Source organism: Schistocerca serialis, chromosome 1 (assembly GCF_023864345.2).
Source record: "Schistocerca serialis cubense isolate TAMUIC-IGC-003099 chromosome 1, iqSchSeri2.2, whole genome shotgun sequence".
Lineage (NCBI taxonomy): Eukaryota > Metazoa > Arthropoda > Insecta > Orthoptera > Acrididae > Schistocerca > Schistocerca serialis.
In genome coordinates this window covers 223,937,159-223,964,088 of record NC_064638.1, presented here as the reverse complement: position 1 = coordinate 223,964,088, position 26,930 = coordinate 223,937,159, and the positions used below count along the sequence as shown (strand labels likewise).

The 26,930-nt window shown below is 43.2% G+C and overlaps 1 protein-coding gene across 1 annotated transcript in view; it reads left to right on the top strand.

Annotated features, from left to right (window-relative positions):
* Positions 1-26,930, top strand: part of LOC126460891 (potassium channel subfamily T member 2) — a 627,462-nt gene that overhangs the window by 113,049 nt on the left and 487,483 nt on the right. Inside the window, exon 3 of the mRNA XM_050095956.1 lies at positions 1,487-1,685. Within this exon, the coding sequence (XP_049951913.1) occupies positions 1,487-1,685 (199 nt within the window). The remainder of the gene's footprint in view (positions 1-1,486; positions 1,686-26,930) is intronic.

Here is a 26,930-nt window from a genome sequence, read left to right as displayed (position 1 = left end):
GTTGTATGTGTGTGTGTGTGTGTGTGTGTGTGTGTGTGTGTATGTGTGTGTGTAAAGCAATACAAAAGAAGGCGGGGATCATTGTGATAAGCGGAAAAGCATTAGTAACAGCAGAATGAGGTTGTCAGGAGAACTCAATGACTTCTAGCTCATTCTAGTCATTGAATATTACCTGAGCAAACGACCCATCACGCACATTTCAACCCTTCTAAAGCTGATAAAATCAACTTTTGATGATGCGACTGTGAAGTGGAAACGCAAAGGTACAATCGCAGCTAAACCAAGGCCAGACAGATTTCATGTAATGATAAACAGGGATCGTCGAACAGTGCAGGGAGTGGTTGTAAAAAGTCGCATGAAATCAGGCAAAGGATCAGGCGTGAGTTCCAAAGTACTAGCACAATGATTGTGTCCACAAAGTTCAATAGTATGGGGTGAAATGGACGTCCAGCTCCTCATAAACCACACATTTCTGCAGACACTGCTGGACGACGCTTGAGGTGGTCTTAAGAAGGATAGAATTGCATTATTTGAAGTGATGAGTCACGCGATACGCTGCTGTAATCCGATGAAAGCAATTTAGATTGGGGGAATTCCTGGAGTATGTCATCTGCCATCATATGTAGCGGCAGTAGTGAAGTTCGGAGGAGGTGGTAGTTCGGTATAGGGATGGGTTTTTTGTTATGGTGTGGCCGCATTATTTTGCTTAAGGAAACTCTAAATGCGGAAGGATATGAATACATTTTGCAACACTGTGTACTGTGTACAGTAGAGGAACAGTTCGGAGACAATGGTTGTTTGTATCGCCATGTCGTAATGCAGCATCTGCGATGCAAAGGTTTATGGATAATACCATCCCCGAAATGGACTTGCCTGGGCGAAGTCCCAACCGGAACCCAATGCAGTACCTTTGGGATGAGTGAGACAGTCGACTACGCTCCGTATCCCGGTGTCCAACATCATAAACTGGTTTCAGCTCTTGAGGAATAATGTCCTGCCGTTTCACCACACACAAAAGACATCTCAATGTAAGTGTCCCCAGCAGAGCTGAAGCCGTAATAAAGGTCAAAGGTGGACACATCCCGTGTAAGTACCCACTAACCAGTGTCCATGTACTTTTGATCAAGTAGTGTAAGGAGTATGGCCTGTATCTTCGCTCCCAATAAACCATATCCCGACTGTAGACGATGTGTTTCGCTTGCAGCCTCCCACCAACCTTCAGAAGGAGACTGTACTTTCATTGTCTCGTATATCCACTGTTTTAGTCTCATTGCCATTCATCAAGTGTCCGATTTCGAAGATCTGGCGTTATTTATTTTTCTATCTGTAATGTATTGTATTTAAAACTCACCAGCTCAAGATATCTTACGTGAGTGGGGTATGTCCCCAGAATGACGACGAAAATCTCTGCTGGTGTAGTACTGGAGGCAGAATAATATTGCGGCGGACACACGAGGCCTGATGTTGCGGTCCTTTCTGTTTCCAGTTACGGCTGTCCACCGGGCAACAACTCCGAGTACATGCGGTCGAGCAACCTGACCGACGAGGAGTTCCAGGAGAACCCAGTCATCAACTGGGACGCCATCCTCTGGGTGAACCGGTCGCTGCTCATGTGGATCGTGCAAGTCATCCTGGCCATCATCAGCCTCACCGAGGCCCTGCTCCTCGCCTACCTCGGCTACAAGGTCAGTGCTGCGAGTTAAAGTGGCCACACATGTTTCTGCACACTTGAAAACCTGTGAAACTCGAGCTTCTCCCCGTGTATGACAGCTTTAAATAACTCAGGGGAACGCAGACGGGTAACCTGTTCGACGACCGCTGATTTTGCAGGGGTGACGTCCCATCGTTTTCAAGGCACAGTTTCACCCTAACCAGTAAAACAAGACAGGGCGCGTGCAGAAGGACAAAACACACGCAAAAAACTAGCGCTAGAACACAACCGAAATTCCAACGTCGTGTTTCGTCCATACTGAGATGTTAATCAACATCGGTCAGCAAGTAGAGATAACTCTTTCACTATGTTGTTTCCCCAGGGATATTGCAGAATTCTAAGCGTAAGCTAAGCAACAACGTAGCTCGCTATTAGAGGTCGCCTGGTAGTTTAATCTCAACAGCTATCTCAGTAGCACCGTACAATAAGTGAAAGTGCATGGCAGAAGCGTTATGCAAACCGGTGTCATCTTCCATAGCCCTAAAAGGCACTAATCTTCGAAGGTCGTCAAAAAATACACGTCACATGTCTCCTGAAGACACAACTAACGCTGTTATAAATTCTGTCTGTGTAAGGGAAGAAAGCTGAAGACTTTGTTACCGTGCCATCATTTTCATCATTCGTCCTATTCACGGTTGGTTGAAAGCGCTACACGCGCCTGATCTGTCTCTCACTATATCCATTCTGGTCTAAGGTAGCCTCAAGGCGAGCTTTCTCAACGGGCAAATTTTCAGGTTCTAGTATTACGTGCACACTGGATAATTTTTATTAAGAAATGTATATTTTATAAATTTTTTGAAACTTGGTTTGTAATTTATTTTCTTGAGTCAGACCCATTCGTCACGGTACAGAACACACAGTAAACGAGTTTTCAATAACAGTTGTTCTGTTTCTAATCCCCAACATGATTGGATCTAATACGGACTACTATCTGTTTGATTTTAATGGCTTTGTTTTCCAATGAGGTGACACGCAAAGAAACAGCTACTCGACTTACCTGCAAGCGTCGTATTCCTTACAGGAGACATCCTTGCGACAACACCAGCCGTTCACGTCATCGACATATTCGCGAAGCAGGAATATGGAAGACTAATGATACACCTTCAACAAGTACGCTTGTTGAGCCACGAACTGTGAGTGCTGTTCGTGACCTAATTCTCATTAATACACTGCTTTTAGTATCGAAGTGTCGACTACACGCACTCGACCGTCGAGTAATGGACTGCTTCTGAATGAAGTCTTTTTTTTGCTTCCCTAACCTACATTTGCGCAAGTTTCAAGGTGTAAATTAGCACGTACTTTCGATTCCATTACCAGATTTTAACAAATTTTCTCTTTCTTTTCATATCGAGCAAGTAGCTACTCCATTAATCGTCTTAATATGATTCAAGCTTTCGCATTTCTTTTTCTTTACAGAAATTAATCCAAACGCTGCTAACCTTCATTGATAGAACCACCCTCGGTTCTCATTTTTTGAGGGCAAGTGGGGCTTCCACGAGTTAATCCAATTACGTGTGGCATTAAAACACTAAATCACATATTTTTAGACTCTTCCGAGAAACATGTTACTGAAGTACGCTAACTGAATTATCTCAATCGTACTAGGAGATCGAAGTACATCGATTCAGATAGATATTTTCTTATACGAGTTGATATTTGCATTAACATAAATTTATCACAATAGCGACATAAAAACATTCATTACTTTTCAGACACTTCCCTAGGCAAAGCCTGATTTCACATTCATATTCACATAACTGCAACTTATATATATATATATATATATATATATATATATATATATATATATATATATATATATATACTGTTTCTTGTTTCATTTCTAGCACCGCCATTCCCACACCAAATTATTATGTGTAGAATTTGTATGCAAATATATTTTTTGTGATCTACTGAAGCTTACAGTGAATTCGCCTTCATCTTGAATGAACGACGCATAAATCATCAACAGAACAATAGTCGTGTTTTGATTACGGCGTATAATGCGTTTGATGATCTAACAATGACGTCGCGATCCATTGCTAATAAAAAGTTAGCCTCAGTTGAGCGTGACCAGTGCTGTACGTTTACGTCGTCTGTCATGCATGCCTTCAATCAGTGTATTTGTGGCGAAACATTTTATGTTAACAGCACTGATATCAGCCACTTTTCAGTAACTACTTTTATGTCGGTGTTACCATATGTTTATGTCTGAAATAGGGAATAAACGTATATGCAAGCAGGCTGTAAATACCCAGAGCACACTGGAGTTTTTCACACTAGTTTCGAAAAAAATCGATTTGTTCTTCTCCAGATCGTTTTAATAATTCATAGTGGAATGATATATAGCTTCCAGTGAAATTTGCTGATACGACTGTTGAATCAGTTCATTAATGATTTTTTGAAGTCCTAATGAATACATAGTTGGCAACATATTCGTCATTTTATGCATTTCACTTACTTTAAGTGCATGGCGTATTTTTTCGAAACATAATTCAAATCGTTCACATACTTTAGAGTACAGCCGAGATAGGACTACATTGCAATAAAATAATGCATTCTGGTTGAATACATGTGTGTCCTCTGTTACTCACGCGGAACGTTTTTTTTTTTTTTAGAATGAAGACTTTACTTATCTACCAATGCATGTCCAGACATAATAAATTGGACTGTAGAACCCGAGAGTAAGTTATTTTGAATTCTAGTGACAGTGGCCGTCTTGTTGTAATTAGGCGTGAAAGTTAATATGAATGACTGACCAGCACGCTCAAACAGCTGCAGTTCGACATCTAGTTTAAGTGAAGAAGGCCGGTAGTTCAAAAAGCTTTGAAGTGAAGAGAAAGTTATCGCTTCCCGTAGTTGGACATGGTAGCTTCCAGATGCTTTCACTAGCGACCAGCGGGCCCAGGTCTCGCCAAATCAGGCAGTTACCGGTGGTTCTCTCCCTCTGGGCGCCAGCAATCACACGGCCGAATTGGAGCGAGGATGCTCCCCGCCCTGGAAACGAATTTCCTGTGAATTTCTTTCGACTCACGCCTGCACTATGCAACATGTCGGGACATGCATTGGTAGGTAAGTAAAGTCTTCATTCAAAAAAAAACGTTCCGCGTGAGTAACAGAGGACACACATGTATTCAACCAGAATGCATTATTTTATTGCAATGTAGTCCTATTTCGGCTGAACTCTAAAGTATGTGAGCGATTTGAATTATGTTTCGAAAAAATACGCCATGCACTTAAAGTAAGTGAAATGCATAAAATGGCGAAAATGTTGCCAACTATGTATTCATTAGGACTTCAAAAAATCATTAATGAACTGATTCCACAGTCGCATCAGCAACTTTCACTGGAAGCTATATATCATTCCACTATGAATTATTAAAGCGATTATGAAACGTACCCTGCAGGAAAAGTTAAGTTCTTTCAAAGTCTCAGACGACTGCAAAAATATGTCAGTAACACAAAACTGTGTCATGTTTATGTCAAGCATCTCAATATTATTTTCCACGTACACACATATTTGTCAAATTAGTGCCTAAAGCGTGAGTTTAAACTCTAAAGTAAACACTCCAACCCTGTTTCCATGCTCAAATAGTTACAAATGAAATGACAAATTAGTAGTTGACATTAGAAGTTTGGCCTATGAGATCCAGGTCCTAAATCTAACGTGACCTGTCTTATAACTGCAGAAAATATGCTAGCTAAAGAAATAAACTAAGTAGTACACACACAAATATGCAATCAGATTTATGGGAAAAATGTTGTTAATTAGACCTATTCTCCATGTCGAAATACACTCTCAAATTAAACACTTCCGCATTTACATTATGCCAAGTGCCATTTTAGGAGGGAAAAAGAAAATGTGCTGAAAATTATAATCTACGATATTGCTTTTAGTATAGATGAATTCGCGATGGGAGAGATTAAGTACAATAACAACTTTCGATCAAGTTTGCAACATATATGAATCAGAGCTATGGTTACAAAGCTCCATAGACATCTAAAAGGCTATATTTCCTATAATCAGCTATTAAATATCACCAAAATCTAATAAAAACTCACATTGTGAAGACACGCAGCCACACTCTCAACATAGCCTAAAGAGAAACAGACTGAGTAAACATCATGTTAGGAAGGAAGGCAGATGGGAAAGATGATGTTTTCAAGATTTTCTTGCGATGTAGCACCTAAACTGCATTTTTTTCTTCGAAGGCGATGATAGACTTGAAACATTTCAAAAGACGATATTGCAATAAGACAGAGTTGAGAGTTCAAAAGTAAACTAGTTGCTAAAATTATTTATCCTTTGGGTACAAAACACGCATACACACTCACGCGGCTTGAATGTTTATCTTAATATGCAAGTAGAAGTATAGACCTCTAGAAAAATTAAATCAATTTCTGGAAAAATGTAAGATTTCGCACATTTTCAAGATCTTTGGACTCTCCAATTAAATATTTCCACATATAAACTGGATGTACAACTTATTAAAATATATATCGCTTCAAGGCTTTTTAGGCTTATGGTAATATGCAAGACCTCTACGAACATTCGAGGAAAACAAAATTGTACTATTTGTAAGATCTCGCTCACTTTGCAAGCTTAATTAACCTTCAAGTGAAACATTCCCGCATTTAAATTTTGTGTATTACATCTTAAAATATACAAATCTCATTTATTGGCACTTTTTAAACAAAATTATTTATTTAAAACTATATGTATGTAGATTGCAGTAGTTCGATCCGATTATCAAGCATTAAATTTTTTCAAAATTTGTAAGATTCCCACACCCTGATAGAAAAACAAAATATTTCTGCATTTAAATTGTCTATATCACTTATTAAAATACACACAGCTCGCATATTGGCACCACTTAAATAATAACTCTCGTAACTCATACAAAATGCTGTTTTTTAAACAAAGCCATCGGCGGTGCCTTATTCATGAAAGTGTTTCACATTTAATGATGTTGATGGAACTTTTAACTCAAATAGACCTTTGTACCCTCTATACTTGTTTCTGACAGTAGTTTCCTTCGCTGCCGTATTGTATAATCCAGAATGCGTTGTGACCTGTCATGTGCAAGTCCCATCATCTCTGCACAATTACGCCAACGTCCATCCACGTGAACAAGCTTGCTACAGTCATGAATGGGTCTCCGTATACTATACTGTCTGCCCCCCCACCCCCCATTTGCTACCGTTACCAAACCATTGCATTGGATTATATACATTTTTTCATATAGCTACATATAAATATACGTATAATACACAAAAATGTAAACTTTCATTTGTTCAAAATCCTAGACCCCTAAACGTTCTTCAGCGACTGCTTCGAAATTTTGACATAACATTGCTTTCGAATACGTGTATATATACACTATGAGATCAAAAGTATCCGGACACCCCCAAAAACATACGTTTTTCATATTACGTGCATTGTGCTACCACTTACTGCCATATACTCTGTATCAGCGGCCTCAGTAGTCGTTAGACAACGTGAGAGAGCAGAATGGGGCGCTACGCGGAACTCACGGACTTCGAACGTGGTCAGGTGATAGGGTGTCACTTGTATCATACGTTTGTACGCGAAATTTCCACACTCCTAAACATCCCTAGGTCCGCTGTTTTCCATATGTTAGTGAAGTGGAAACGTGAAGGGACACGTACAGCATAAAAGTGTATAGGCCGACCTCGTCTGTTGACTGACAGAGACCGCTGGCAGTTGATGAGGGTCGAAATGTGTATCACACAGGAATGCTAAACTGCATCAGGATCGACTGCAAGTACTATGACAGTTAGGCGGGAGGTGAGAAAACTTGGATTTCATGGTCGAGCGGCTGCTCATAAGCCACACATCACGCCGGTAAATACCAAACGACGCCTCGCTTGGTGTAAAGAGCGTAAACATTGGACGATTGAACAGTGGAAAAACGTTGTGTAGAGTGACGTATCACGGTACATAATGTGGCGATCCAATAGGAGGGTGTGGGTACGGCGAAGCCCGGTGTACGTCATCTGCCAGCGTGTGTAGTGCCAACAGTAAAATTCGGAGGCAGTGGTGTTATGGTGTGGTCGTGTTTCTTATGAAAGGGGCTAGCACCCCTTGACGTTTTGCGTGGTACTATCACAGCACAGGCCTACAAATTAATGTTTTAAGCACCTTCTTTCTTCCCACTGTTGAAGAGCAATTCGTGGATAGGAAATGCATCTTTCAACACGATCGAGCATCTGTTCATAATGAACGGCCTTTGGCGGAGTGGTTGCACGACAATAACATCCCTGTAATGGACTGGCCAGCACAGTCCTGACCTGAATCATATAGCACACCTTTGGGGTGTTTTGGAACGCCGACTTCGTGTCAGGCCTCACCAATCGACATCGGTACCTTTCCTCAGTGCAGCACTCCGGAAGAATGGGCTGCCATTCCCCGAGAAACCTTTCAGCACCTGGCTGAACGTATGCCTGCGTAAGTTGAAGCTGTCATCAAAGCTAATACTGGGCCAACACCATACTGAATTCCAGCATTACCGATGGAGGGCCCAACGAACTTGAAAAATCAATTTCAGCCAGGTGTCCGGATCCTTTGGATCACGTAGAGTATATATATAAAAAATGCCTAATATATGAAGAGTAAACATTATCACTAAAAATCTCGTAAAGCTCTTGACACATTTGCTTCAAATTTTTACTCTCTAATGATTTGACACGGGGGGAAAAGACGAGACAGAGGGAGAAGGCAGAGGGAGAAAATGGAAAGAGAAAGGGGCAAAAGGTGATGGACAGAGAGGGGGGATGAAAGAGGAGATGGGGAAAGAGAAGGGGAGGAGTAAATGGACAGTATGGAGAAGAAGATTATACATATATTTATGTAACTTACGTATTGAAAAACGTGTGCTTTCTCTTTTCTTCCTTTTTCATTTAACCATACCGAGCTACAGCAACATACAGCCCGGAACAGCTAGTCAGTAATAAAAACAATCATTTGATATACCAAATATAAGCGGGCATTATTGTACCAACATAGAGGAACACATTATACAGCTAGCCTGGGTCGCATCCCAGTACGACCATGGTACCAAAGAATGTTTGTGATCACCGTGTTCCACTGTAACTATTGACGATGCTGGCTGCACATCTATCGTTTACAACTGACTGACTCGCCGCTATGTGTTTCTGGCTCAGAGGAGAACAATGATCACATCATTTTCGGCTGCCCGCTGCGCTACCGCGCTACAACCAATTTACTGCGGTATTTAGTGCTTCAGACAAAACAAATTCTCGCCAGAATAAAGACATGCCATGAACCAATGACGGGATATTTTATAAACATAATGTATACATAGTTTTGAGCGACTGAACTCATTGTGAACTAATTAACACGCTACCTGATTGAAAGTATTTTGGCTTGCTCTCTTCTGGGGACACTTTGAATGAAGTGTCTGAATATCTACGGAGGGATAGCAGCGCATTCTTCCCCTGGAGTCGAAAACAGAGATGGTAGTGATGTTGGACGCTAGGGTCTGGAACGAAGCCGACGTTCCAATTCCTCTTACAGGTGTTGGCTTCTTGTCGAAATTCTGCGCTGGATCCACCAGGTAAGGAACATTATTGTCCACAAACCATTGCCTCACGGATGCTACTTTATGAATGCGTGCATTCTCATCCCAACACAAACAATCACCGCAGTACACAGTGCTGTAAAATATGTTCATTGAACCTTGTGTAAAGAACAATAATTGGACCATTCGCTGGCGGCGAAAAACGTCTCCGTACCGAAATTCCATCTGCTCCACTATTCACTTTTGGCACTATAGCCGGCCGGTGTGGTCATGCGGTTCTACGCGCTACAGTCTGGAACCGCGCGGCCGCTACGGTCGCAGGTTCGAATCCTGCCTCGGGCATGGATGTGTGTGATGTCCTTAGGTTAGTTAGGTTTAAGTAGTTCTAAGTTCTAGGGGACTGATGACCTAAGATGTTGAGTCCCATAGTGCTCAGAGCCATTTTTTTGGCACTATACAGGGTGGTCCATTGATAGTGTCCGGGCCAAATATCTCACGAAGTAAGCATGAAACGAAAAAACTACAAAGTACGAAACTCGTCCAGCTTGAAGAGGGAAACCAGGTAGCGCTATGGTTGGCCCGCTAGATGGCGCTGCCATAGGTCAAACGGATATCAACTGCGTTTTTTTAAATATGAAACCCCATTTTTTATTACATATTCGTGTAGTACGTAAAGAAATATTAATGTTTTAGTTGGACCACTTCTTTCGCTTTGTGATAGATGGCGCTGTAATAGTCACAAACGTATAAGTACGTGGTATCACGTAACATTACGCCAGTTCGGACGGTATTTGCTTCGTGATACTTACCCGTGTTAAAATGCACCATTTACCAATTGCGGGAAAGGTCGATATCGTGTTGATGTATGGCTATTGTGAACAAAATGCCCAACGGGCGTGTGCTATGTATGCTGCCCGATATCCTGGACGACATCATCCAAGTATCCGGACAGTTCGCCGGATAGTTACGTTATTTAAGGAAACAGGAAGTGTTCAGCCACATGTGGAACGTCAACCACGACCTGCAACAAATTATGATGCCCAAGTAGGTGTTTTAGCTCCTGTCGCGGCTAATCCGCTCATCAAGAGCAGACAAATTGCCCGAGAATCGGGAATCTCAAAAATGTCGGTGTTGAGAATGCTACATCAACATCGATTGCACCCGTACGATATCTCAACGCACCAGGAATTGCATGGCGACGACTTTGAACGTCGTGTACAGTTCTGCCACTGGGCACAATAGAAATTACGGGACGATGACAGATTTCTTGGACGCTTTCTATTTAACGACGAAGCGTCATTCAACAACAGCGGTAACGTAAACCGGCATAATATGCACAATTTGGCAACGTAAAATCCATTATGGCTGCGAGGAGTGGAACATCAGCGACCTTGGCGGGTTAATGTATGGTGCGGCATTATGGGAGGAAGCATAATTGGCCCCCATTTTATCGATGGCAATCTAAATGGTGCAAAGTATGCTGATTTCCTACGTAATGTTCTACCGATGTTACTACAAGATGTTTCACTGCATGACAGAATGGCGATGTACTTCCCACATGACGGATGTCCGGCACATAGCTCGCGTGCGGATGAAGCGGTATTGAATAGCATATTTGATGACAGGTGGATTGGTCGTCGAAGCACCATACCATGGCCCGCACGTTCACCGGATCCGACGTCCCCGGATTTCTCTCTGTGGGGAAAGTTGAAGAATATTTGCTTTCGTGATCCACCGACAACGCCTGACAACATGCTTCAGCGCATTGTCAATGCATGTGCGAACATTACGGAAGGCGAACTACTCGCTGTTGAGAGGAATGTCGTTACACGTATTGCCAAATGCATTGAGGTTGACGGACGTCATTTTGAGCATTTACTGTATTTACAGGTAATCACGCTCTAACAGCATGCGTTCTCAGAAATGTTAAGTTCACTAAGGTACATGTATCACATTGGAACAACCGAAATAAAATGTTCAAACGTACCTAAGTTCTGTATTTTAGTTTAAATAACCTACCTGTTAGCAACTGTTCGTCTAAAATTGTGAGCCATATGTTTGTGACTATTACAGCGCCATCTGTCACAAAGCGAAAAAAGTGGTCCAACTAAAACATTCATATTTCTCTACGTACTACACGAATATGTAATAAAAAAAGGGGGCTCCTATTTTTAAAAACGCAGTTGATATCCGTTTGACTTACGGCAGCGCCATCTAGCGGGCCAACCATAGCGCCATCTGGTTTCCCCCTTCGAGCTAGACGAGTTTCGTTCTTTGCATTTTTTTCGTTTGATACTTATTTCGTGAGATATTTGGCCCAGTCACGATTAATGGACCACCCTGCATTCGCCAAACCCAAACCCTTCCACCACATTGCTCCAGGGGATAGCGTGGTTCATCACTCCAAATTACTCGTATCCACTCATCCACTGTTCAGTGGCATTGCTCTTAGCATCTCCTCAGGAATGTGTGGTTTATAAGGAGCCGCTCTGCCATTGCACCCCTTCTTTTTAGCTTCTCAGGTACGGCCGCTGTGCTAGCTATGCTGTAGTGGTATAGAACTGACTAGTGATTGCTTATTCCGCTCTAATGCGATTTTGTACAATCACTCTTCGAAATCACCGACGATCACCATCGGGGTGTACATCAGGCATGTCTGATGTTAGTTCAGTTGTGATCGTTCCTTAGCATTTGCGCTTCACGGTCACGTCGCCAACAGACGGCTTGGACAGATATAGATGGTTTCAAATGTCCGTATTCAGGTGACATCCAGTGACAAGTTCACATTCGAAATCTTTGTCCTCTCTTGACCAACCCGTTCCTTCCTTTCCACAGACCTATTCTACTGACAACACAGTACTCCCCTCCTCATTTTATACTGGCAAGACCCCCGTCTACTGACATTCAGTAGTCAATTCCTACACAGGAGTGTCCGGATACTTTTGACCAGATGGCGTTCGTTTATAACTTAAGGCGAACATTCTATCATGTACTTGGAATGCGAGTCATGGGCGTACATGTGACTGAATACAGGGATTCGGCAAAAATATAGAATCTCCAAAAACGCAACACATTTTAATGCCTAATAAGTTTCAGAAATTAAGTCGGGTGATGCTTAGATTAGGAAATGAGACACTTAAAGTAGTAAAGGAGTTTTGTTATTTGGGGAGCAAAATAACTGATGATGGTCGAAGTAGAGATGATATAAAATGTAGACTGGCAATAGCGAAGAAAGCGTTTCTGAAGAAGAGAAATTTGTTAACATCGAGTACAGATTTAAGTATCAGGAAGTCGTTTCTAAAAGTATTTGTATGGAGTGTAGCCATGTATGGAAGTGAAACAAGGAAGATAAATAGTCTAGATAAGAGAATAGAAGCTTTCGAAATGTGGTGCTACAGAAGAATGCTGAAGATTAGATGGGTAGATCACATAACTAATGAAGAGGTGTTGAATAGAATTGGTGAGAAGAGGAGTGGCACAACTTGGCTAGAAGAAGGGATCGGTTGGTAGGACATGTTCTGAGGCATCAAGGGATCACCAATTTAGTATTGGAGGGCACCGTGGAGGGTAAAAATCGTAGAGGGAGACCGAGAGATGAATACACTAAGCAGATTCAGAAGGATGTAGGTTGCAGTAGGTACTGGGTGATGAAGAAGCTTGCCCAGGATGGAGTAGCATGGAGAGCTGCATCAAACCAGTCTCTGGACTGAAGACCACAACAACAACAAGGTTTAGGAAACCCGATGCCAATCAAAACAGCTTCCATTCGCCTCGGAACGGGAAAAACAGGTCCTGTATTGTTTTAAAGGGAAATGTATACCGTTCTTCCAGCAAAACAGAAGCAAGTTCAGGTAACTATGATGCAGGTGTACAGCGACCAAATAATCTTTTCTCCGAAGTAGACCATAATTCTCAATAATACCGACATCCGGTGAGTGTGGTGGCCAGGAGAAATGTGAGATTTCATTCTCTTGCTCACAAAACCTGTTCTGGACGATGCGAGCTATGTGACCAAGGGCCCTGTCGTTTTGGAATAAGGCATCACCAACGGGGAACAAACTTTGCACCATAGGATGTGACTGATCAGCCGAAATGGATAGGGAATCGTTTGCAGAAATGCGACTTTGCATAGTAACCATGGGTCCCAAGTGATGCCACAATATACCTACCCAAATCATCACTCCCGCCATGTTTCACTGTTGCGACAGTGAAGAAGAGATGTTGACAAGTCGTGCACTTGTTTTTTAAGTGACGTTGGAGAGAACTCTCCTAAAGCTAACGCTGGTGTCGGCCTTCGTAACATGATGACATTTCATCTTCGAAAGCCAAGTATTTTGCCAGCGAATAGTCACTTTCGCCTCACTCGCGCAGGGAGAAATCTCGTTTGCCGGAGCCGCCGAGGGCTAAGAGCTCGGCTAGAGAAGAGAGTGCTACGAACAAAGACTCCGTAAGGAGCGCGGACGCGACCGTGGCCTACCCCGCGGTACGATGCGACGCCTCAACGCAATTTGCGCCCGCTGCGCAGGCCCGGCGGGAAATGCCTGCCTAACGCTGTTTGCAGCCGCGGGGGCGGTTAGAAACTGCGCAGAATCTCATCCAGGAGGCCAAGCACCTGAGCGAGGATCCAGCAAGGCTCTGACAGACAGCTTATCAAAGCAGCTGACGCCGGTACCATGATCAGTGTACCACTCACAGCAATGCAACAGCGCGTATAAACTTCACTTAAAACTTCCGGGCTGATAGGCCGTGGTCGAAGTATAAAACTCACTCCTGACGTTTCGTCTCCGACTGCGGGAGACATCCTCGCAGGTAAAGCCCACACATACTAATCGTTATCTACATAAAGATTCAAACCACCACCCTAGACAAAAAAGAGGTGTAATGAAAACTTTGGTAGACAGGGCGTACAAACTTTGTGAACCTGTTTATTTAAAAGATGAGATTGAACATCTACATTCAACTTTCGTGAAGAATGGCTATTGTAGCAAGGATATAGATCGAGCACTTCGCTATAGGCAGAGAATCAGGAGCAACGACGAACAACAGTCGCCCAAGGGCAAAGTTTTTCTTCCGTTCATTAATAAGGTCACAGATCGCACGGGAAAGTTTTAGGCAAGTATGGAGTGGAAACTACTTTCAGACCCACTAGCAAAATAAAAGAATTTTTAAGGTCGGCAAAAGATGCACGACACCCTTTGGCTACACCGGGGGTATATAACATTCCTTGTAGTTGTGGACAGGTTTACATCGGTACCATAAAGAGAAGTGTGAACACCCGTCTTGTTGAACATAAGAGGAATTGCCGCCTGGGTCACACGGATAAATCGGCCGTAGCGGAACATGTTTACCAGGAAGGTGATCATGAAATAAAATTCAGCGAGACAAGCATCATATCAAAAACCTCACATTAATATGCACGCTTGTATAGAGAGGCTGTCGAGATTGATAAACATCGTAATAATTTTAACAGGAAAGACGAAGGTGCTAAACTGGATAAAATTTGGATGTCAGCGTTGCACCGCAAGCGTGACGATCGATTACTTTCAATCGAGAATGTTGACATCACCAGAGACAATACCATAGCCGACACCACGTGATCGACTGTGGCGGCCTCTGTACTGCTTATATAACCAGCGCTTCCTCGAGTTCTCTTCGCAGTTCGCCGCTTTACCTCCGAGGATGTCTCCCGCAGTCGGAGACGAAACTTCAGGAGAGAGTTTTATACTTCGACCACGGCCTATCAGCCCGGAAGTTTTAAGTGAAGACAATACCGGCCGTGAAAGCTTACATTGTATGATCAACGCGTATAAAGATTCCAACCTCCAAGGGGTGAAGTTTGCGAGCGACATATTTTCAATAACGGTTTAGAATCCGAAAGAATTTCTGCTGTCGGTGAATGTACGTCCATTTCAACTACTTTCTGTGTGCACTGAGGTCACCTATTCCTACACAGTGTGTTCCAGTTCTCTTAGGACCAGTTCTGTGAAATTCCAAACTGCAACGCCATCTCGTGGCGAGGCGCAGCATTACGAGCCACGTAGGAGGTTAAAGCGATAGCATCGCTGCAGCAGCCATCCTGGTCGCGAATGTAACAGTACGTATCTGAGATTCGTTGGAAAATGGCGGTGGATCACTGAAGCAACATCAAGTTTGTGTTAAGTTAGAAAAATCAGCCAGTGAAACGTTTGATATGGTGGGAAGCGTTTGTGGTAGGCCTTCAAATGTTATTTGTTGGTATTATATTGTATGTTAACCGGGGACCTAGAAACGACCGAGAGGCTCCGTCCCCGCCGCAGCCGCAGTGGTCCACAACCCCACGACGACTACTGCAGTCCACTTCATCCCTCCGCCGCCCCACACCGAACCCAGGTTTGTTGTGCGGTTCGGCCCCCGGTGCCCCCCCCCCCCCCTCCCCCAGGGAACGTCGCACACCAGACGAGTGTAACCCCTATGTTTGCGTGGTAGAGTAATGGAGGTGTACGCGTACATGGAGAACTTGTTTGCGCAGCAATCGCCGCCATAGTGTAACCGAGGCGTAATAAGAGGAACCAGCCCGCATTATTCGCCGAAGCAGATGGAAAACCGCATAAAAACCATCCACAGACTGGCCGGTTCACCGGACCTCGACACAAATCCGCAGGGCGCATTCGTGCCGGGGACCAGACGCTCCTTCCCACTCGGAAAGCCGTGCGTTAGGCTGCACGGCCTATTTGTTGGTATACTTCATTTCATGACGGTATGGAGGAAATTAAGGACCCATCACGAGCATCACAGCCACAGACAAGTCGCACGGACGGAAATGTGCAAAAAGTCGCCGATATCATTGCATCAGGTAGATTTGTTCTTGTACGACTTATCGAAGAGCTATCAGAATACCAGAAACTGTTACACACAGAATTCTTCGATTCCAAAGGAATCATTCAAAAGGAGTTTATACCAGAAGCGCGAACCGTAAATTTTGAATATTACCTCTGTGTCATCTCTCGATTTTGGGCGGAAATTCGTCAAATTCAACCCGGACACCGAGATGCAGGTTCCCAGTTGCTGCTTCACGACAACGCCCCAGCCCACAATGTGAAGATGACGTGTGGGTTTTTGACTAGCAGATTGATCACAGTCCTAGATCACTTGTTGTATTCACTGGATTTGGCCCCAGCCGACTTCTGGTTGTCTCCCAAATTGAAGTTCGCCATGACGCACTTAAGGACAGCTACGAAAATTATACTGCATCGCTAAATGCAGTTCCAAAACAGCACTGCAGGGACTGTTTCAGAACACTTTTAAAACGATTTCTGCTGTGTACTGTTTCAGGGGAAGACTATTTTGAACAAGCACAGTAATTCTGCGAATGTAATCAGTGACTCATTTTTCTTAGCCACAGTCCTAACGGTACTGAGACACATTGTATCTGTGTAAAATTTTCCTATCCGTACAGTGGTCAAACATAAGACTTCCACTTTTCTCTTGCTTGCTGAAGTACTCTTGGAAGACAGGGCGCAGTATTTCCGCCCTCATTTTGTCAGCATCCTGGCGATTCTGTTATTAGCTGTGGTATAAGTAAGACTTTAAGCTCGTTTTAAACATGAAGGAGCGAATGAACCGCTGGTTAAACTGAATTGTGTCATGGATGTCTGCGGAAATTTGTCCGGCACGGCCCAGGATTTAAAAATTACCATTTTTGTTATAACTGGTTACACATGTTTGAGAATGTATCGTAACCTAGGAAATAAAATTGGCTGGGTATACACAAAAATATTCTATCCCCCCCTGAGTGACGGGTATCTACTCAATGTTTTTTAGGTAGATTACTTCAAAAACGGAAGATTAGATTTATCGTCCCGTCGACACAGAGGTCATTAGAGATGGAGCACAAGTTCAGATTGTGTCAACGATGGGGAAGTAAATCGACCGTGCCCTCCCAAACGAACCACTATGGCATATGCATGGAGTGATTTGGGGAAATCATGGAAAAACTATATCTGGATGTCCGAATGCAGATTTCAACCACGGCCCTCCCAATTACTAAATGGTAAGCATATTTCATTATCATGTGCAACGTCCATAATTTTGTATTATTAACACGAGTATGAAAGCCACTTTTTTAACTCTACATTCTGACATTACGTTGTTATGACTAAATCTAGGTATCCAATAAGTTACTCACAACAAAATATTTTTCCTCGCGTTTCAATAATATAAGGTTGACTCTAAAAATTAAAAATTTGAAATATAGAATTTCAGGATAATTGAGAAGATCCAAATATACAGTGTTATTCGATGTTATGTAGTTCATTACACTGTGTTTACTTAGCAAACCTAATACTGTTTAATGCTTATTAGCATCATAAGAACTGAAAAAAAGGTGTTGTGACAGCTAATTCTTTTGAGTTATTATGAAAATGTGTCAATTACGACCAGTATTTGATTAGATGACTGTTGGAAACTTCCAAACACTATCCTAAAATCAACTTTAACAGCTTAAGACCTAACAAAGTGACTCCTCGCTACCGGCCGCTGTGGACGAGCGGTTGTAGGCGCTTCAGATGGGGACCGCGCTGCTGTTACGGTCGCAGGTTCGAATCCTGCCTCGGGTATGGATGTGTGTGATGTCCTTAGGTTAGTTAGGTTTAAGTAGTTCTAAGTCTAGGGGACTGATGACCTCAGATGTTAAGTTCCATTGAACCATTTGACTCCTCGCTACCCCATTCTACATTTTTCTGCAACCATACGACTTGCATGGCAGGATTCATAACTCAATTACTGTATACTGAGGAACGAAGATATTATGATCTCCTGCTTAATAGTTTTTTTTGTCCGTCTTTGGAACGAAATAAATCACTGATTCTGGATATCAGTGATCCAACAGTTTGTTGGTAGGTTTGTGGAGGTATGTGGTATTAGAAGTGTACGCCCAAGTCATGGAATTTGCGTAAATAATGGGCCGCTGATCTGCATAGGCTTTGATTATGCCCTTTAACCACCCAGATGAGTTCCATAGGATTTATATCAGGCGAATTTGTTCGCCGTGACATCAAAGTGATGCTCCTCAGATCACTGCAGCACGGTTCTGGCTCGGAGATACGAACAACTATACTGCTGAAAGATAACCTCGCTCTTGGGGGAGACATCAAGAATGAAGGGATGCAGGAGGCTGTCAGCTGTCAGCGTGTCTTCGATTACTACCTCAGGTCCCATACAAGGGCAGGAGAATGCCTCCCATACCATAACACTGCTCCCACCAGCTTGCGTCGTTAGCACGCTGCCCGATTCGCGCCGACGTTCATCTCGATGACGGAGTTTATGGAGACGACCATCGACCTGTTGTGGCAAAAATGTGATACACCGGAAGAGCCTACACGTTTCCATAGATCGACGGTCGAATGCCGAATGCCGAATGTCCCACTGCAGTCGTAACTGACGATGTAGTTGGGTCAACATATGAACACGTAGAGGTGGTCTGCTCCGGAGCTCCATGTTCAACGGTGTACGGTAAACGGTGTGCTCCGAAACACTAGTGCATGCACCAGCGTTGTGCTACTTCGATAGAGATGCCAGAGATTAGCATCTGTCCTACTTCATCGAGCAGATAAGCCTCCGAACCAAACGTTCCGGGAAGAGTTGTGGACGTTCAAGTATTCAACGCCTAGCGGTAGTTCATTGTCCTCCTTTCCATAAATGCTCACGACAAGAGCACGTCAACATCAGACCAGCTTCACTGTTTTCTAGGTACACGTTCACAGTCTCTGCTTAATAATAATGTGTCCTTTGTCAAAGTCGCTTATCCTAGGGTGATACCCCGTCTGTGTCCGCTCCGCTCACATGCTTTTGCTATAGCATTACGTTCCTGCAATACCACCACCATGCTGTGGGTAGTGTCACAATGTTATGGCTTATCAGAGTACTTTGCATTGTGCTCCATCCCATAGACTGAGAAGGTCTCAACTCGTTTTCGACATTGTCACATTTCTGTCCTCCTCATCTCTAGTCACGCACTTCGGCCCAAAGATGAAGTACACTACTGGCCATTAAAATTGGTACACCACGAAGATGACGTGCTACAGACGCGAAATTTAACCGACAGGAAGAAGATGTTGTGATATGCAAATGAATAGCTTTTCTGAGCATTCACACAAGGTTGGCGCCGGTGGCGGCACTTACAACGTGCTCACATGAGGAAAGTTTCCAACCCGATTTCTCATACACAAACAGCAGTTGACCGACGTTGCCTTGTGAAACGTTGTTCTGATGCCTCGTGTAAGGAGGAGAAATGCGTACCATCACGTTTCCGACTTTGATAAAGGTCGGATTGTAGCCCATCGCGATTGCGGTTTATCGTATTGCGACACTGCCCGTTATTCGAGATCCAATGACTGTTAGCAGAATACGGAATCGGTGGGTTCAGGAGGGTAATAAGGAACGCCGTGCTGGATCTCAACGGCCTCGTACCTCTAGCAGTCGAGATGACAGGCATCTTATCCGCATGGCTGTAACGGATCGTGCAGCCACGTCTCGATCCCTGAGTCAGCAGATGGGGGCGTTTGCAAGACAACAACCATCTGTACGAACAGTTCGACGACATTTGCAGCAGCATGGACTATCAGCTCGGAGACCATGGCTGCGGTTACCCTTGACGCTGCATCACAGACAGGAGCGCCTGCCATGGTGCACTCAACGACGAACCTGGGTGCACGAATGGCAAAACGTCATTTTTTCGGATGAATCCAGGTTCTGTTTAGAGCATCATGATGGTCGCATCTGTGTTTGGCGACATCGCGGTGAACGCACATTGGAAGCGTGTATTCGTCATCGCCATACTGGCGTATCACCCAGCGTGATGGTATGGGGTGCCATTGGTTAGACGTCTCGGTCACCTCTTGTTCGCATTGACGGCACTTTGAACACTGGACGTTACATTGAAGATGTGTTACGACCTGTGGCTCTACCCTTCATTCGATTCCTGCGAAACCCTACATTTCAGCAGGATAATGCACGACCACATGTTGCAGGTCCTGGACGGGCGTTTCTGGACCAGAAAATGTTCGATTGATGTCCTGGCCAGCACATTCTCCAGATCTCTCACCAGTTGAAATCGTCTGGTCCTTGGTGGCCGAGCAACTGGCTCGTCACAATACGCCAGTCACTACTCTTTATGAGCTGTGGTATCGTGTTGAAGCTGCATGGGCAGCTGTACCTGTACACGCCATCCAAGCTCTGTTTGACTCAATGCCCAGGCGTATCAAGGCCGTTATTACGGTCAGAGGTGGTTATTCTGGGGACTGATTTCTCAGGATCTATGCACCCAAATTCCGTAAAAACGTAATCACGTGTCAGTTCTAATATCATATATTTGTCCAATGAATACCCGTTTATCATCTGCATTTCTTCTTGCTGTAGCAATTTTAATGGGCAGTAGTGTATAAATATATATAGTATAGTGTGGCAGTGATCTTCGGAGACTGCCACAATGATTCTGCTGTTTATAACTGAAAGTAGACTCAGCAAGCCATCATAGGTGTTCTCCGCCTACAGACAAATGGTTAACAACTCTCGTTATTAAGTTGTACAATAGGTGGAAGGAATGTCCTTGTACACTTCAGCCATGTCAATGTTATGTTGGGAATTTCCTCCGCAGTTGTGCCAGAGAGTTGGTGCGATCCTTGCGTGTAACTCGATAAGGGTTCTGCGAGGAAACTTCGTAAAGATTCGCGTACATCTTTATTGCAAGACAGCGCCGAAACCGCATCCGTGTCAAAGAAAAAGCATACATTCCCGTGAGCTGCGTGGCAGCCAAAATATTGTGGTTTTATAGTGGGTGCTAAAGACGTATTTTCCGTTGAGCTCAGAAGTGTGTTTTAGAATCTCACACAGTCGTTGTGTGAGGCGCTTGCAATGAATAAAAAGTTTACACTCTCAATTGCAGAAAGGGGCCGGTGCCCCTCAAGAAGTGTGCCCCAAGCCTCCCCAGTTGCGGAAGCCTATAAACTTTGTAGCTGCGTATTATAACCGGCGCTTAAACGGGTCAGTAAACACGCAATCGCAAACCGGTCTGCACGCTAATTGGCCAGTTTACGGGAAAGGCAGAGCGTACAGCCAAGTAGTTAAGCCACGTAGTTAAGCCACTAGTTCATTACTTCCTGTGTATAAAGCGGGCTGTAGAGCCGATAAAGAATCTGTGGTTTACATGGGAGACCAGGAAATATTCCATTGCCAACGGCTTATTGTATATTAACTGCTGGTGATTGGAATATTATTCAGAGACATCTGAAGAGTAATTTCTGCAAGCTGCTAACATGATACCTACAGAAGTTTCTTTCCCATGATAGGAGGTCACCATTTCGGTTCGCCTGTCGAGCAGGGGACGTGCGACCAATACAGAGGATGTTATAATTTGATAGGTGAAACTGACTCAGTGAAAGTACACTGCTGTGCAAAGCTTAAGGACGAGGTAGATAAGGTAGCAAACATATTAATATCTCGGTGGAATGAATGAATGTGCGTAAGCATGTTGCCAGAGATCTTCCAGTCGTGTAAAGAAAGTTGGACGACACGTAGCGCGAGGTTAGAGTGAGTGGAGTGCTAAAAGGCTGTTGAAGGAACCTGGAAAGACGGCGTGTGTCAATCAGTGAGCAGTTACAGTGCAGTGTGGTGGGGTTCTTCATTATACATGAGCTGGATATTATGTAGATGACTTCACATGAGGAAGAATCATCAGGAAACTAGAAGAAAGAAGAAAGCTGAAGAGTGTAGCTCACAGAATTGTTTCACCTGCGTAGGGAACATCCCAAACCGCAGGCACCACTGCCCGAAGGAGAGGAGGACGTCTATCATGGTCAACTACAGCAGCATATGACAGCTACACTGTACAACATGCAAGAAGGGACCCACAAAGAACAGCGGATGCAATTACAGTCACGTTTAACAGGCTGCGAGGTGCACAATCCCTCGCTTCACCATAGCGTGGCCACTGTATGTGTGTGGTGTCTTTGTCCATCGACCAATACGTTGTGTTCCATTGCCACCCACGCATCGACAGCACCAGACCATAGGGGCTGGACCAACGAAAATTGGGTCACGTGTTCTTGTTGGGTGAGAGTAAATGCGGTCTGAATAGTGATTCTGGATGTACCCTCATATGGCGAATGGTGGTAACACCTAATGCACCTTGCAACCTTGACGAACTTGATCATTTTGGTGGTTCTGGTCTTATGGAGTAGGTGAGGCGTAATGTTGTGTGGGTATGTTGACCTATATATATTTGAACACGGTATACTCACCTGTCAATGTTCTTGTGACACTGTACTCCTTCCCAATGTGCAACTTTTCATGGGTTCATTCCGCACATTAATTCATTTTTATAGATGTCAATGCATGGTCGCATAGAACAGCACAAGTAGATGAGCTCTTGGACTGGGAGGACATTCAGCGATTGTACTGACCTGCCCATTCCCCAACTTAGTGGCCAGCATGGGAGCATGCTTCAGAGCATGCAATGTCGTTCTGGTAATCACGCACTCTATTAATGATAATGGAATTTCCAATATCCAGGGGACCATCAAAAAGTGTGGTGCATTCAGCGTAATTATTCTCTTTGAATAAATGTGTTATTTCTGTTAGTCTCAGTGCATTTTTCGTTCAGTTCCTCTCTGTATGTATTGTAATATAGCCATTTTTTCTATGTATGTTCCAACTTTGATTGGGCTATGTTTCTTGCAGTGATACATCATGCAAAATTTACTTTCGCCCTTAAGTTTTGCAAACGATTGTGTGTATAACAGAAGCAAAAACGCTACAGAATTCTTAGGTACCACACACAAGCCATTTGCTGGTTATTCTGATGTGTGTTACGCATAACCATTAGCTTCAGAATAAAATATTGTACCAATTAGTACAAATATGTTTGAAGTGTAAACCACTTGGTTTGGAATTTCACACATGGCACACCTTATCAGGAAGTAATATAGTGCTTCAGCACATTGCATATTACAATTAAGAACACATTTATACATGTTAAATGAACCGTTCCATGTTTTGTCATCGCATTGCATGCAATGCTGCATTCATCTCTGCAGTGAGCTATGAGTTCTTTCACACATCCCTAGATCATCTCGGAAAACTTGATGAGACTGTGTAGCTCGCTGCTCCAGTACTTCAACCATACCAATATTAGTGCTGTTCACTTCGTGTTTCATATGACCTCAGATGAAATAAATACAGAGGTCACGTGATCTTGGAGATCAACACACAGGGCTTGCTCAATTTGTTCATGATGAACCATACTGGCGCATTAAATTTTGTCGTATACCAGCAGCAAAATGTACCAGAATCTCATCATTCATAGGTTTACCACACATCCCAACTATCAGCCATGCATGAAATCTGAGTAAAAGTTCACGAAGACCTAATTGAAAATTTTACATTTAAAATATATTTGTACTAAGTGGTACAACATTTCAAACTGAAGTTAGTAGCACCCCATGACCACACAGTCGCAATTAACTCATAAGCAACTCGTCTGCAGACTCACATTCTTTGCAACAGTTTTGCTTCTTTTATAGTATACTTTCACCCGTGACAGTATTTGTTTTTGTGATACAACCTATATAAGTAAATTTGCATTTCCAAATGTGTTTCGGAGAAGCAGGCGAACTTCACGAGCGATATGCGGTGGGGTCCCATCTTGCATGAAAATCCGGCCGGAGTGGCCGTGCGGTTCTAGGCGCTACAGTCTGGAACCGAGGGACCGCTACCGTCGCAGGTTCGAATCCTGCCTCGGGCATGGATGTGTGTGGTGTCCTTAGGTTAGTTAGGTTTAAGTAGTTCTAAGTTCTAGGGGACTGATGACCTCGGAAGTTAAGTCGCATAGTGCTCAGAGCCATTTGAACCCTTTCTTTTTTTTTTTTTTTTTTTTTTTTTTTTTTTTTTTTTTTTTGCATGAAAACTATTGAGTTCAATGCGTCTATTTCCTGTAGGGCGGGTAGGGAGGTTACATAAAATTCAGATTGTTCAGACACTTTTGAACATGATTCGTAACTCAGATCATTTACATACTTTTAACATAGCGGTAATTTATGCAGAATCAACATCATTTAGATACTTTCAATACAAATTTTCTGGGTCTGTGACCGCATTGTCAATGTATATAATACTACCGACGTTTCGCTCCCTGTTGCAAGCGACACACTGAAGATGGTCGCTTGCAACGTCGGTAGTTTTGTACTAGGGTTGGAACTTAAATAGTGGCAACTATTTATTCACAACCGACACAAAAGAGTTACATGTTTGCACCTGTTACTGTCCTCCAAAGTAGTCACCAGCGTTGTGTAGAACCCGTTGCCAGTGATGTGGAAGGCGTAGTATACTGTTAGCAGAGCCTGTTCTGTTGATGGTGCGAATGGAGCGGTCTCCTGTCTGTCGAATCTCTGGGACAGTTCTGAAGCGAATGCCACGAAGTGGTTCCTTCATCTTCGGAATCGAATCAGAGTCAGAAGGCGTTAAGTCTGGGGAATATGGTGGATGGTACAGTACTTCCCAGTCCCATCGACGAACAGAGCAGCCACAGCTTGCACTGCATGCGCCTGAGCGTTGTCGAGCAAAATGATCGGTGGGTTGCGCAGAAAGTGTTGCCGCTTCTTTCGCAAAGCTAGTTGCAGGTGATGCTCCAGAAACGAACAGTAATACTGTGCATTGACGGTCTGCCGTGGAGGATAACACCATCACAGTCGTACACGAGAATCACCATAACTTTAGACTGCTCCATTCCCACAGGCAACAGAACAGGCTCTGCTAACAGTATACTACGCCTTCCACATCGCTGGCAACGGGTTCTACACAACGATGGTGATTACTTTGAAGGATATTAACAGGTGAAAACATGTAACTCTTTCGTATCGGTTGTGAATAAATAGTTGCCACTATTTAAGTTCCAACCCTCGTATATATTGACAATGCGATCACAAACAGAGGAAAATTTTATTGAATGTGACAATGGCCGCAGAAGCCTACGTTTATGTCATTTAGATACTTTTGAACATGGTGCCAACGTACATGTAATGAAACATTCCATATGCTTTTGAAGATGATACTAATGTAAACAGAATTCAAATAGAGTAGATATTTTTTAACATGATGCCAAATTTGTTAACATCGAGTATAGATTTAAGTGTCAGGAAGTCGTTTCTGAAAGTATTTGTATGGAGTGTAGCCATGTATGGAAGTGAAACATGGACGATAAATAGTTTAGACAAGAAGAGAATAGAAGCTTTCGAAATGTGGCCCTACAGAAGAATGCTGAAGATTAGATGGGTAGATCACATAACTAATGAGGAGGTATTGAATATAATTGGGGAGAAGAGGCGTTTGTGGCAGAACTTGACTAGAAGAAGGGATCGGTTGCTAGGACACGTTCTGAGGCATCAAGGGATCACCAATTTAGTATTGGAGGGCAACGTGGAGGGTAAAAATCGTAGAGGGAGAGCAATAGATGAATACACTAAGCAGATTCAGAAGGATGTAGGTTGCAGTAGGTACTGGGAGATGAAGAAGCTTGCACAGGATAGAGTAGCATGGAGAGCTGCATCAAACCAGTCTCAGGACTGAAGACCACAACAATAACAACAACAACATGCCAATGTTTGTAAAATTTATATAGTTTGGATAATTTTGATAATGGCACCAATTTACTGATGTCACTGCGTATCAGGTTATTACTGGCACAGCATCTTGCACGTGCATCTAGACGACCTGTATGTGTGATGTCATGTGTTTGTCCCGGCAGCTGTATGACCTTCATCCGACTGTTCAACATCAAAATTTACTGAAATCCATATAGCCCTACAACTCAGTTTAAAACAACAACCTGAGAATAAGCTTCAGAAGGAAGAATATCATTAAAAATTTGCTATTCCCTGGAACAATCAAAAGAATTTACCTATTCAGGTCTTTACGACTAGAACTGCGCTTAAGTATAAGAAAAATTATCAAACAGACTGGAAGACATTTCACAACAAGTTTAAGAAACATTAGAATCTCCCTTGCATGATCTCATCTTCATTTAGATCACATCTATTGTAATATAAACACACAGTCGGTGATATAACAGAATGTGTGTCAATCTCACACGTCGCTGATAAAGGAAGCCTATTAGTCATATTTTAGAAGAAACAGAAATTTTTACACATCTCGCATTATTTTCCTTGAACAGGTCGGCTAAGACGTAAAAATAAAATCAAAAGCATTACCAACATTCTGGGCGATTGCACAACATCAAAACATACATGCTGATTATCACGTTCGTGTAGTTGAAGAATTACGTGAATGTGTTCAGTAAATATCTTCGGCATGCGTTAAAAAAGTATATCATCATCATCAGTTATCTTCTATATTAGCAGGTCCTTTGCCTCTCCATTTTCTGCGATCCATTGCTTCCTTCTTAAGGCTGCTGTATGTTGTACCGTCCATCATGTTATCCAGTATCTGGAATCTCTTCCTTCCTCGCTTCCTTTTCCCTTCTACATAACCTTCTAAAACTGTTTTTCTCAGTCTGTCATTCTTTCTTAATATATGCCCAATCCAATTTCTTTTTCTTCTCTTTATTACATCTAGTAACTGTCTTTTCTCTCCCACGCTTCTCAGTACCTCTTCATTTCTTACTCTGTCCA